General features: G+C 45.4%; 1 protein-coding gene across 1 annotated transcript in view; it reads right to left on the minus strand.

The window, feature by feature from the left end:
- Positions 1 to 14,356, minus strand: part of LOC106602365 (lipopolysaccharide-responsive and beige-like anchor protein) — a 333,282-nt gene that overhangs the window by 274,857 nt on the left and 44,069 nt on the right. Inside the window, 4 exon segments of the mRNA XM_082974174.1 lie at positions 2,856 to 2,982; positions 4,151 to 4,272; positions 6,328 to 6,423; positions 10,742 to 10,842. Of these exon segments, the coding sequence (XP_082830300.1) occupies positions 2,856 to 2,982; positions 4,151 to 4,272; positions 6,328 to 6,423; positions 10,742 to 10,842 (446 nt within the window).

A 14,356-nucleotide genomic window follows, 5' to 3' on the forward strand; every position in this document is an offset into this window, starting at 1 on the left:
ATGTACCACTGAAACAACAACAACTTAACCACCATGGTCACCATGTACCACTGAAACAACAACAACTTAACCACCATGGTCACCATGTACCACTGAAACAACAACAACTTAACCACCATGGTCACCATGTACCACTGAAACAACAACAACTTAACCACCATGGTCACCATGTACCACTGAAACAACACTACTTAACCACCATGGTCACCATGTACCACTGAAACAACAACAACTTAACCACCATGGTCAACATGTACCACTGAAACAACAACTTAACCACCATGTACCACTGAAACAACAACAACTTAACCACCATGGTCACCATGTACCACTGAAACAACAACAACTTAACCACCATGGTCACCATGTACCACTGAAACAACAACAACTTAACCACCATGGTCACCATGTACCACTGAAACAACAACAACTTAACCACCATGGTCACCATGTACCACTGAAACAACAACAACTTAACCACCATGGTCAACATGTACCACTGAAACAACAACAACTTAACCACCATGGTCACCATGTACCACTGAAACAACAACAACTTAACCACCATGGTCACCATGTACCACTGAAACAACAACTTAACCACCATGGTCACCATGTACCACTGAAACAACAACTTAACCACCATGGTCACCATGTACCACTGAAACAACAACAACTTAACCACCATGGTCAACATGTACCACTGAAACAACAACAACTTAACCACCATGGTCACCATGTACCACTGAAACAACAACAACTTAACCACCATGGTCACCATGTACCACTGAAACAACAACAACTTAACCACCATGGTCACCATGTACCACTGAAACAACAACAACTTAACCACCATGGTCAACATGTACCACTGAAACAACAACAACTTAACCACCATGGTCACCATGTACCACTGAAACAACAACAACTTAACCACCATGGTTAAACTGAAACAACAACAACTTAACCACCATGGTTAAACTGAAACAACAACTTAACCACCATGGTTAAACTGAAACAACAACTTAACCACCATGGTTAAACTGAAACAACAACTTAACCACCATGGTTAAACTGAAACAACAACTTAACCACCATGGTTAAACTGAAACAACAACTTAACCACCATGGTTAAACTGAAACAACAACTTAACCACCATGGTTAAACTGAAACAACAACTTAACCACCATGGTTAAACTGAAACAACAACTTAACCACCATGGTTAAACTGAAACAACAACTTAACCACCATGGTTAAACTGAAACAACAACTTAACCACCATGGTTAAACTGAAACAACAACTTAACCACCATGGTTAAACTGAAACAACAACTTAACCACACATGGTTAAACTGAAACAACAACTTAACCACCATGGTTAAACTGAAACAACAACTTAACCACCATGGTTAAACTGAAACAACAACTTAACCACCATGGTTAAACTGAAACAACAACTTAACCACCATGGTTAAACTGAAACAACAACTTAACCACCATGGTTAAACTGAAACAACAACTTAACCACCATGGTTAAACTGAAACAACAACTTAACCACCATGGTTAAACTGAAACAACAACTTAACCACCATGGTTAAACTGAAACAACAACTTAACCACCATGGTTAAACTGAAACAACAACTTAACCACCATGGTTAAACTGAAACAACAACTTAACCACCATGGTTAAACTGAAACAACAACTTAACCACCATGGTTAAACTGAAACAACAACTTAACCACCATGGTTAACCTGAAACAACAACTTAACCACCATGGTTAAACTGAAACAACAACTTAACCACCATGGTTAAACTGAAACAACAACTTAACCACCATGGTTAAACTGAAACAACAACTTAACCACCATGGTTAAACTGAAACAACAACTTAACCACCATGGTTAAACTGAAACAACAACTTAACCACCATGGTTAAACTGAAACAACAACTTAAACTTAACCACAGCACTAGAATGAGATTATATTTCTATGGACCTAACACCCTAAACACTTCACCAGTTTCACACATTTTTGTTGTTATAATGTTTTAAATTAAAATTTAATTTACAACAATGGTAATGAAGTTACTAACAAGATACAATGAATAATAGGCTATGTTATCATGAGTTTCACATTGGCAGCAGCAGACTGCAAACGACCAAAAAAAGCATTGGCCAGCCTTAATTTTAGCCTCATTCCTAGCTGCCTTCACAGAGTTTCCCTTATGAGACATGGGACATCGCCCGATCAGCACCTAAACCCCTTGGGCTACAATCCCACCTACATCGGCTGCTCAGATTTCTGTCAGACATTGGAAGAATCCAGCGAAATAGGTTATTAGAGTTACCAGGCAGACAGCTTGGGAGATAAGACCGACCGTGGAATACAGAGGCCTAAAGATAGAATGAGGTTCTGAGTCTGAGGAGGAAGTAGAGTAGCGGTGTTGCACTCTGGGGGATAACAAGGGGAGTTTTAATTGGCCAGGGGCACCACAGATTTCACCGATGCTGTTGGGCTTGACTGGGTCTGGGTGCTATGGTCTGGCTGTGTGTCGTGCCCCATTACATCATCCCTCTCTCTCATTCCTTCTATCCTTTTTTCACCGTTCTGCTCTGACATTACAGGCCCCCAGAAGAAGGACCAGATCACTACGCTTCATCCCAAAGGGCCTAGACGAGAGGGCGGTCTATGTGTACTATGCCTGCGTACAATTTGTTCTCTGTGTGTCCTACGCGAAAGAGAACATGTTTGTGTGTCCTACTTAGCACGTGTTTCTATGTTTTATGAGTGCTAGGTTAGTGTGTGTCTCTCCCACAGGACAGTGTCTGTCCGCCTCGCCGTCTGCCTACCTTCTGTGGTTTGAAGTCATATTTCACACAGTGCTGGAATCCCTTCCCATTGGACTTTAACGAGGTCACAATCAAACAGCCGCTCACAAAGTGTGCAGAGTATCCCAGACCTTTGTTGGTGCGAAAACTACAGGAAGAGAGGGAAGAAAAAGAAATAACACATTTCAGTTAGTGAGCGTGACGCTCACTTTAACACAGCCTAACACTCAAGGGCAGACGGGGGGGGTTGAGACAAGTCAACCTGCCAATAAATCATTCAAACATACAAATTCAAAAAAAAAAAAAACATTTTGAAAACGGAGGAGAGACAGAGATGGCGAAAGCCTCAATTATTTATCAACTTCACAACAAATTCCCATTTGTGGGTGTCTGTTCTGAGCGAGCAGGGGCCCCGCCGGTCGCCGTGTGTGATTTAGTGAACTAATCTCTTTTTAAAAGGGCAGAGTCTGAAGTAGTTTTACTACACACTTTTCTACCTCTAGCTGGCTGGCTGAGTGTGGTTGGTTATCATTTTCAGAAGGCCCACCAAACAGAAGGCCCACCAAATCCCGGCACATCAATTAGATTTTTTGACAGAAATTAATTATCGGCTGAAAATAGGAACGAGTGAGGCCCTGATTAACTGTCCCTGAGAGAGGGAGGGAGGAATGGAGAGAGGAAAGAGTAAGGGGGAGAGGAGAGCAAGAGGAGAGGGGAGAGAGAAAGCGAGAGAAGGATGAGAGAGAGGTAAATGGAAACAGAGGGAGAGGCATTGCATCAGTATGCCTTCTTCATCTAGTAATTTGTGTGTGTGTGTGTGTGTGTGTGTGTGTGTGTGTGTGTGTATTAAGCCTCTCTGATGTATTTTATTTTTTTTAAGACTATTTGGGGATGACTTCATCCTACAATTTTGATGAACAAGGGGAAAAAAATCTAATAGCTTCCTTGGCGTGCAAATACAGTATACACAAACACACACATACAGAAAGGGAACTACGGTACGAGCCAAATTCTATTTGAATACACCTGAATAATATCAGATTATCCATACAAAATGTATGCATGGGTATCTCAAGTTAGGATATGAGTAGAGACGTCATTTGCATAGAGAAAGAGAACAAATCAAGCAGCAGTAAGTTTGTCAGTGTTAGTGTGGGTGTATGAGATTGACTACATTAGTCGGTGGCTACAGACTGACTGGTCGACAAATCATGATGATTCGCCATTTAGGATGCAAGGTGATTCCTAGTCAGTCTGCAGTCGCCGAGTGCAGAGGAGTTGATCTGAAACATGGACAGCTGGTGTATGTAACTCACCAGTACAGGTAAGGCTTGTCCTTGTCAACATTGATGTTGTTGATTGGATCCCTGCGGAGCCACGTGTGGAAGGTGAATCCATTCTGGTACGGCCATTTGGCTATAGGGGGCAGAGCTATAGCCTGTGAGGAGACAAACGGTTAGCTCAACGAGTTGAGAAAGACTGTTTTAGAAATAGGATTGGGAGTAGTGTGACCTAGACTACAGTGGGTCCAAGAAGGAAGGGATGGAGAAGTTCATGCGTGTGTGTGTGTGTCTCTCCAGAGGACTTCCTGCCTCATTAGCCAGATTCACAGCAAGGGGAAGGCGTGTGCTTAGTGCTCAGTCTCCGCTGCGCACACACACCAATCACAGACCCTCTTAGGGCGGCCCTGAGCTCACCCTCACCATGGCAATGGAAGGGTACACAGAGACATACAGTGCACACACACTCACTCTCTCTCTCTACATACAATGTGAGTGTTCCAGACATCTATTGTAAGACAAAATGGGAGCAGACATGATTATCTCTATAGTTAGCTCTCTAGCCCAGGTACTGTACAGTCAAATGTACCATGGCCACAAACAGGTGTAGGCAGCATTCAGGTGAGACTCAGAGAAAATAGTGAAGGGTAAAGGTCCTAGACGGACACACAGTTAAAACGTAGCTGTCGTCCTTCATGAAAACGTAGCCGACGTCACCTAAGATATGAGATCATAGCTTAAACTATGTCTGATAAGTTTATCCTTCATTACCTTGAAGAGTTCAGCAAGAGCATCTTAACTGAGTTAGCTTCACTAAGTCCTCACTTTTAAACCCATTGACACCAGGAAGTGTATTAGAAAACTGCTCTATTTTAAGAGAAAGAGAGGGGAATAACAGAACATTCCCAGGGGACTTATATGTTATTCTTTCACTCACTAAATCACATGGCTGGCTGGCTGAATGGGTGGATAGATAAAAAAAGGTATTGGAAAAAGCAGCTTAGGGGATTGCTGCTATGAGAAGGAAGGGGTGAGAAGGAGTACAGAGACGGCTAGGAGCATTAGAATGAAGGGAGGAGGAGGAGAACAGAGGGAAGACGGCTAGGAGCATTAGAATGAAGGGAGGAGGAGGAGGAGAACAGAGGGAAGACGGCTAGGAGCATTAGAATGAAGGGAGGAGGAGGAGGAGAACAGAGGGAAGACGGCTAGGAGCATTAGAATGAAGGGAGGAGGAGGAGAACAGAGGGAAGACGGCTAGGAGCATTAGAATGAAGGGAGGAGGAGGAGAACAGAGGGAAGACGGCTAGGAGCATTAGAATGAAGGGAGGGGGAGGAGGAGAACAGAGGGAAGACGGCTAGGAGCATTAGAATGAAGGGAGGAGGAGGAGAACAGAGGGAAGACGGCTAGGAGCATTAGAATGAAGGGAGGAGGAGGAGGAGAACAGAGGGAAGACGGCTAGGAGCATTAGAATGAAGGGAGGAGGAGGAGAACAGAGGGAAGACGGCTAGGAGCATTAGAATGAAGGGAGGAGGAGGAGAACAGAGGGAAGACGGCTAGGAGCATTAGAATGAAGGGAGGAGGAGGAGAACAGAGGGAAGACGGCTAGGAGCATTAGAATGAAGGGAGGAGGAGGAGAACAGAGGGAAGACGGCTAGGAGCATTAGAATGAAGGGAGGAGGAGGAGAACAGAGGGAAGACGGCTAGGAGCATTAGAATGAAGGGAGGAGAACAGAGGAAGATTAGCTAGCATCGGTGCTCCTCCTCTCTTCCCATGCTGCTTATTCAACACACACAGATACAGTAGTACAGTATGACCCAAGCTACATATGGTTGGTAAACCTTGGCATTATAGGATATAGAAGCCAAGATGTGTGCTGGGCCAGAGCTTATAGGCAATTCATGATGCATTATCTTATTTATTGCTAATGCGTCCGGCCTTGGATCATGTGGGAAGTCAAGCACAAGAGGATGTAACCCATTTAGAACCTATCCAGACGTGCTGTAAATACCACTACCTTACCATAGACACCATGTTCACCGAGACTCATACCAGTCACTAAGTCTGAAACGACTTTTACCTTACATAGCGCCCTACTTGAACAGTGCTTAGGGGAATAGTGTCATACCAGGTGTAGCGTCAGACTGTAGTCTAGTTGGGTAGTCAGGTATACATGTGGAGGTGTACTGAGTTGATTACTGTAAATGTACTCACAGCAGCACTCTTCCCTGGGAAGCTGAAGAAAGAGTCAGGTCCGTTCCGGTGGGCCATGCTCCTCAGAACAGACAGCAGCTTCACCGCATGGGGAGGCTGGAGGGAAGAACACGCACAAGATGAGACGCCACAGACTTTGATACGGGTGCACCGCGTACACACGCACAAACACACTTAAATGTAAAGCTACAGTGCATTCGGGAAAGTATTCAGACACCCTTCCCTGTTTCCACATTTTGTTACGTTACAGCCTTATTCTAAAATTGATGAAATACAAAAAAATCCTCATCAAACTTTCAAACAATACCCCATAATGACAAAGCAAAAACAGGTTTTTATCATTTTTTGCAAATGTATTACAAATACAAACCTTATCTACATAAGTATTCAGACCCTTCACTATGAGACTAATTTGAGTTCAGGTGCATCCTGTTTCCATTGATCATCCTTGAGATGTTCCTACAACTTGTTTGGATTCCACCTGTGGTAAATTCAATTGATTGGACATGATTTGCAAAAAGGCACACACCTGTCTATATAAGATCTCACAGCTGACAGTGCATGTCAGAGCAAAAACCAAGCCATGAGGTGGAAGGAATTGTCTGTAGAGCTCCGAGACAGGATTGTGTCAAGGCACCGATCTGGGGAAGGGTACCAAAACAATGTCTGCAGTATTCAAGGTCCCCAAGAACACTGTCTCCATAATTATTAAATGAAAGAAGTTTGGAACCACTAAGACTCTGCCTAGAGCTGGCCACCTGGCCAAACTGAGCAATCAGGGGAGAAGGGCCTTGGTCAGGGAGGTGAACAAGAACCCGATGGTCACTCTGACAGAGCTCTAGAGTTCCTCTGTGGAGATGGGAGAACCTTCCAGAAGGACAACCATCTCTGCCGCACTCCACCAATCAGCCTTTATGGTAGAGTGGCCAGAAGGAAACCACTCCTCAGTAAAAGGCACATGACAACCTGCTTTGAGTTTGGCAAAAGGCACCTAAAGGACTCTAAGATTTTTTGGTCTGATGAAACCAAAATTGAACTCTTTGGCCTGAATGCCAAGCGCCACATCTAGAGGAAACCTGGCACCATCCCTAAGTTGAAGCATGGTGGTGGCAGCATCATGCTGTGGGGATGTTTTTCAGCGGCAGAGACTGGGAGACTAGTCAGGATCGAGGGATAGATGAACGGAGCAGAGAGATCCTTGACGAAAACCTGCTACAGAGTGCTCAGGACCTCCGACTGGGGCGAAGGTTCACCTTCCAACAGGACAACAACCTTAAGTACACAGCCAAGCCAATGCAGGAATGGCTTTGGGACAAGTCTGAATGTCCTTGAGTTGTCCAGCCAAAGCCCGGACATGAACCCGATCGAACACCTCTGGAGAGACCTGAAAATAGCTGTGCAGCAACGCTGCATCCAACCTGACACAGCTTGAGCGGATCTACAGAGAAGAATGGGAGAAACTCCCCAAATACAGGTGTGCCAAGCTTGTAGTGTCAAACCCAAGAAGACACAAGGCTGTAATCGCTGCCAAAGGTGATTCAACAAAGTACTGAGTGAAGGGTCTGAATAATTATGTAAATGTGATTATTTTTCATACATTTGCTAAAATGTCTAAAAAACAATTTTTGCTTTGCCATTAATGGGTTGTTGTGTGTAGATTGAGGCGGAAAAAACCAATTGAATCAATTTTAAAATAAGGCGGCAACGTAACAAAATGTGGAAAAAGGCAAGGGGGTCTGAATACTTCCTGAATGCACTGTATATGTTCCAGTTCACAGGCAGGTAAGCAAGCAAAAAAAACACACACCAACATCTCCACAACTACAGAGTCAAGGTCTATTTTCAGCTTTTCTATATTGACCTCTACTAACCAAGTCAACATCTTGTTGAGAACTCTCTAGAGACATTATCCTGAGAATGCAGTAGTTCTGTTGATCTACTTTACATTCCCGTTGATGCTGCAAGGTCACCCGCTTCAGATCAGAGCCCCCTTCCTTTCAACCCAAAGGTAAATCAAAACCCACGGAACCGTGATCAAAGTTGATAAACTTCCATAATATATTGATGAGCTTTTCTTCCGACAAGGCCTCGGTCGGTTTAATTTCTGTGGAGGCTGCAGTAAGCATATCACACTGTGTTCACTCTGTTCAAATCCTGTGATGGAGAGACTCCTGATAGACGCATCATCTCTTGCCAACCCCCTCAGATAATATTTCACAGACCTAGCAGTGTGTGTGTGGGGGGGGGGGGGAATGGAGAAGCACAAAAGCAGCTTGCCCCCATTTCCTTGATAATCTGATTCCACACTGATCAATGGGCCTCCCTATCCCTTCCCTCTCTCCTTCTGTCTCAATGGAGCAGGGACTCAGTGGATAATACATTATATACACTCATATTCATGGTAGAACCTACTAGATCTGCTGTTTTTACACAACGGCTACTGTAATGACCACCCTGCTAGGCAAGACGGTCCAGGCTGTCTTCCCACTGTACTGTAATGACTCCACCCTGCTAGGCAAGACCGTCCAGGCCGTCTTCCCACTGTACTGTAATGACTCCACCCTGCTAGGCAAGACGGTCCAGGCTGTCTTCCCACTGTACTGTAATGACTCCACCCTGCTAGGCAAGACGGTCCAGGCTGTCTTCCCACTGTACTGTAATGACCACCCTGCTAGGCAAGACGGTCCAGGCTGTCTTCCCACTGTACTGTAATGACTCCACCCTGCTAGGCAAGACCGTCCAGGCTGTCTTCCCACTGTACTGTAATGACTCCACCCTGCTAGGCAAGACGGTCCAGGCTGTCTTCCCACTGTACTGTAATGACTCCACCCTGCTAGGCAAGACGGTCCAGGCTGTCTTCCCACTGTACTGTAATGACTCCACCCTGCTAGGCAAGACCGTCCAGGCTGTCTTCCCACTGTACTGTAATGACTCCACCCTGCTAGGCAAGACCGTCCAGGCTGTCTTCCCACTGTACTGTAATGACTCCACCCTGCTAGGCAAGACGGTCCAGGCTGTCTTCCCACTGTACTGTAATGACTCCACCCTGCTAGGCAAGACCGTCCAGGCTGTCTTCCCACTGTACTGTAATGACTCCACCCTGCTAGGCAAGACGGTCCAGGCTGTCTTCCCACTGTACTGTAATGACTCCACCCTGCTAGGCAAGACGGTCCAGGCTGTCTTCCCACTGTACTGTAATGACTCCACCCTGCTAGGCAAGACGGTCCAGGCTGTCTTCCCACTGTACTGTAATGACCACCCTGCTAGGCAAGACCGTCCAGGCTGTCTTCCCACTGTACTGTAATGACTCCACCCTGCTAGGCAAGACGGTCCAGGCCGTCTTCCCACTGTACTGTAATGACTCCACCCTGCTAGGCAAGACGGTCCAGGCTGTCTTCCCACTGTACTGTAATGACTCCACCCTGCTAGGCAAGACGGTCCAGGCTGTCTTCCCACTGTACTGTAATGACCCACCCTGCTAGGCAAGACCGTCCAGGCTGTCTTCCCACTGTACTGTAATGACTCCACCCTGCTAGGCAAGACGGTCCAGGCTGTCTTCCCACTGTACTGTAATGACTCCACCCTGCTAGGCAAGACCGTCCAGGCTGTCTTCCCACTGTACTGTAATGACTCCACCCTGCTAGGCAAGACCGTCCAGGCCGTCTTCCCACTGTACTGTAATGACTCCACCCTGCTAGGCAAGACGGTCCAGGCTGTCTTCCCACTGTACTGTAATGACTCCACCCTGCTAGGCAAGACGGTCCAGGCTGTCTTCCCACTGTACTGTAATGACTCCACCCTGCTAGGCAAGACCGTCCAGGCTGTCTTCCCACTGTACTGTAATGACTCCACCCTGCTAGGCAAGACGGTCCAGGCTGTCTTCCCACTGTACTGTAATAACTCCACCCTGCTAGGCAAGACTGTCCAGGAGGTCTTGGTGGAAAACTACAAAACCCAGGTTGGAAAACAAATTCTTCTTCAACTTTATAACCACTAATTTATCTTAAGTATAGATACTATCTTTAACTAAATGATAGGATTGTACTATTTATGTTCAACTGTTAAATGTGTGTGATTTAATCCCAAACACTGATCTAAGATCAGTTTACCCTCTCCTTAAATCATAACATTACCCAGTAGAAGGTAGAATGATAAAACTGCCTTCATAATCAGTGCTAAGAGGCAACTTCCTCCTCAAGTTATTACACATTAATAATGCAGTAATGTTTTTTGGATTAGCCCAATAGACAGCGATGGTGTGTCTGCACTACATGTGATGTATGGTACCAGAGCTAAGAGGCTAAAAGGCTGTGCACAGGCTACCAGTCGAAGTGTTGCTAGCACATTCCCCATGCTCTCTACAAGACAAATATGACAGAGCGGTACGGTATGAAGGTTAGACTAGATGTGTTACCCATTGGCCTTTCTCAGATTGCAGTTTGCTGAAGAACAACTTCAGCTCCTTGACTGTGATGCTGTAGCTGGCCAGCACTCCTAGCATGTCCACCATCAGGTCTGGAAGAGGGAAGGGACACACACAGGTTAAATATGACATATGTGAAGAGGGGAAACTGACAAGTTTCCACACCCTAACAATAGACTTGAACAGAGTCAAAGTGAAAAGCAATACACATACAGAGGGATATTCCAGAAACTCTATAACCAAAGTAACATCATTGTGTAACCTCTTGTTACTTGGCTAATAAAACATTTTATGGATTGATTACAAATAGACCAAAAACACTTCATACTAAAGAGGACATCGCAAAAAACTTAAATCAGATATTCAGCACTTAAAATACTATGCAAACCAAATCACCTTTATTTGTTGAGTACACATATTTTCACGACACATGTAGAGAAATGCTATGCCATTCCCCATCAATGTGTTTTTTTAAATATATATATATTTTTTTAATTGTAATTCTTTTTTTATTTCACCAGGTAGGCTAGTTGAGAACAAGTTCTCATTTACAACTGCGACCTGGCCAAGATAAAGCAAAGTAGTGCGACAAAAAACAACAGAGTTACACATGGAATAAACAAGCGTACAGTCAATAACACAATAGAAAATAAAAAAAGAAAGTCTATATACAGTGTGCAAATGGCGTGAGGTGGTAAGGCAATAAATAGGCCATAGTAGCGAAGTATTACAATTTAGCATTAACACTGGACTGATAGATGCGCAGATGATGATGTGCAAGTAGAAATATTGGTGCGCAAAAGAGCAGAAAAGTAAATAAAAACAACATGGGGATGAGGTTGGTAGATTGGATGGGCTATTTACAGATGAGCTATGTACAGCTGCTCTGATAGCTGCTCTGATAACTGATGTTTAAAGTTAGTGAGGGAAATATAAGTCTCCACCTTCAGCGATTTCGGCAATTCGTTCCAGTCACTAGCAGCAGAAAACTGGAAGGAAAGGTGGCCAAAGGAGGTGTTGGCTTTGGGGATGACCAGTGAGACATACCTGCAGAAGCGCGTGCTACGGGTGGGTGTTGTTATCGAGACCAGTGAGCTGAGATAGCAAAGACTTATAGATGACCTGGAGCCAGTGGGTCTGGCGACGAATATGTAGCGAGGGCCAGCCGACTAGAGCATACAGGTCGCAGTGGTGGGTGGTATATGGGGCTTTGGTGACAAAATGGATGGCACTGTGAAAGACTGCATCCAGTTTGCTGAGTAGAGTGTTGGAGGCTATTTTGTAAAGGACGTCGCCGAAGTCGAGGATTGGTAGGATGGTCAGTTTTACTAGGGTATGTTTGGCAGCATGAGTGAAGGATGCTTTGTAGCGAAATAGAAAGCCGATTATAGATGTTTAATATGAGACTGGAAGGAGAGTTTACAGTCTAGCCAGACACCTAGGTATTTGTAGTTGTCCACATATTCTAGGTCAGACCCGTCCAGAGTAGTGATGCTAGTCGGGCGGGCGGGTGCAGGCAGCTAACGGTTGAAAAGCATGCATTTAGTTTTACTAGCGTTTAAGAGCAGTTGGAGGCCACGGAAGGAGTGTTGTATGGCATTGAAGCTCGTTTGGAGGTTTGTTAACACAGTGTCCAAAGAAGGGCCAGATGTATACAGAATGATGTCGTCTGCGTAGAGGTGGATCAGGGAATCACCCGCAGCAAGAGCGACATCATTGATATATACAGAGAAAAGAGTCGGCCCGAGAATTGAACCCTGTGGTACCCCCATAGAGACTGCCAGAGATCCGGACAACAGGCCCTCCGATTTGACACACTGAACTCTGTCTGAGAAGTAGTTGGTGAACCAGGTGAGGCAGTCATTTGAGAAACCAAGGCTCTTGAGTCTGCCGATAAGAATACGGTGATTGACAGTCGAAAGCCTTGGCCAGGTCGATGAAGATGGCTGCACAGTACAATCTTTTATCGATGGCGGTTATGATATCGTTTATTACTTTGAGCGTGGCTGAGGTGCACCCGTGACAAGCTCGGAAACCAGATTGCACAGCGGAGAAGGTACGGTGGGATTCGAAAAGGTCAGTGATCTGTTTATTAACTTGGCTTTCGAAGACTTTAGAAAGGCAGGGCAGGATGGATATAGGTCTATAACAGTTTGGGTCTAGAGTGTCACACCCTTTGAAGAGGGGGATGACCGCGGCAGCTTTCCAATCTTTAGGGATCTCGGACAATACGAAAGAGAGGTTGAACAGATTGGTAATCGGGGTTGCAACAATGGAGGCGGATAATTTTAGAAAGAGAGAGTCCAGATTGTCTAGCCCAGCTGATTTGTACAGGTCCAGGTTTTTCAGCTCTTTCAGAACATCTGCTATCTGGATTTGGGTGAAGGAGAAGCTGGAGAGGCTTGGGCAAGTAGCTGCGGGGGGTGCGGAGCTGTTGGCCGGGGTTGGGGTTGGGGTAGCCAGGAGGAAAGCATGGCCAGCCGTAGAGAAATGCTTATTGAAATTCTCGATTATCGTGGATTTATCGGTGGTGACAGTGTTTCCTAGCCTCAGTGCAGTGGGCTGCTGGGAGGTGCTGCTCTTATTCTCCATGGACTTTACAGTGTCCCAAAACGTTTTGGAGTTTGAAAAAGCTAGCCTTTGCTTTCCTGACTGAGTGCGTGTATTGGTTCCTGACTTCCCTGAAAAGTTGCATATCGCGGGGACTATTCGATGCTATTGCAGTCCGCCACAGGATGTTTTTGTGCTGGTCGAGGGCAGTCAGGTCTGGAGTGAACCAAGGGCTATATCTGTTATTAGTTCTACATTTTTTGAAAGGGGCATGCTTATTTAAGATGGTGAGGAAATTACTTTTAAAGAACGACCAGGCATCCTCGAATGACGGGATGAGGTCAATATCCTTCCAGGATACCCGGGCCAGGTCGATTAGAAAGGCCTGCTCGCAGAAGTGTTTTAGGGAGCTTTTGACAGTGATGACGGGTGGTCGTTTGACCGCGGACACATAGCGGATGCAGGCAATGATCGCTGAGATCCTGATTGAAAACAGCAGAGGTGTATTTGGAGGGCAAGTTGGTCAGGATAATATCTATGGCCAGGGTGCCCATGTTTACGGATTTAGGGTTGTACCTGGTGGGTTCCTTGATAATTTGCTGAAGGGGGTCTATAACAGGCGGCAACAGTGAGGGACTTATTTCTGGAGAGATTAATTAAAAAAATTAGAAGCTCGAACTGTTTGACCTGGAAAGTATGACAGAACTCTGCAAGCTAACTCTACCCCTTTGGCAGTTCTATCTTGACGGAAAATGTTGAAGTTGGGGATGGAAATCTCAGAATTTTTGGTGGCCTTCCTAAGCCAGGATTCAGACACGGCAAGGACATTAGAGTTGGCAGTGTGTGCTAAAGCAGTGAGTAAAACAAACTTAGGGAGGAAGCTTCTGATGTTAACATGGATGAAACCAGGGCTTTTTCGGTTACAGAAGTCAACAAATGAGAGTGCATGGGGACACGCAGGGCCTGGGTTGACCTCCACTTCACCCGAGGAACAGAGGAGGAGTAGGATGAGGGTACGGCTAAAGGCTGTCAAAACTGGTCTAGTGCATTGGGGAC

Source organism: Salmo salar, chromosome 04 (genome assembly GCF_965601325.2).
Source record: "Salmo salar chromosome 04, fSalSal1, whole genome shotgun sequence".
Lineage (NCBI taxonomy): Eukaryota > Metazoa > Chordata > Actinopteri > Salmoniformes > Salmonidae > Salmo > Salmo salar.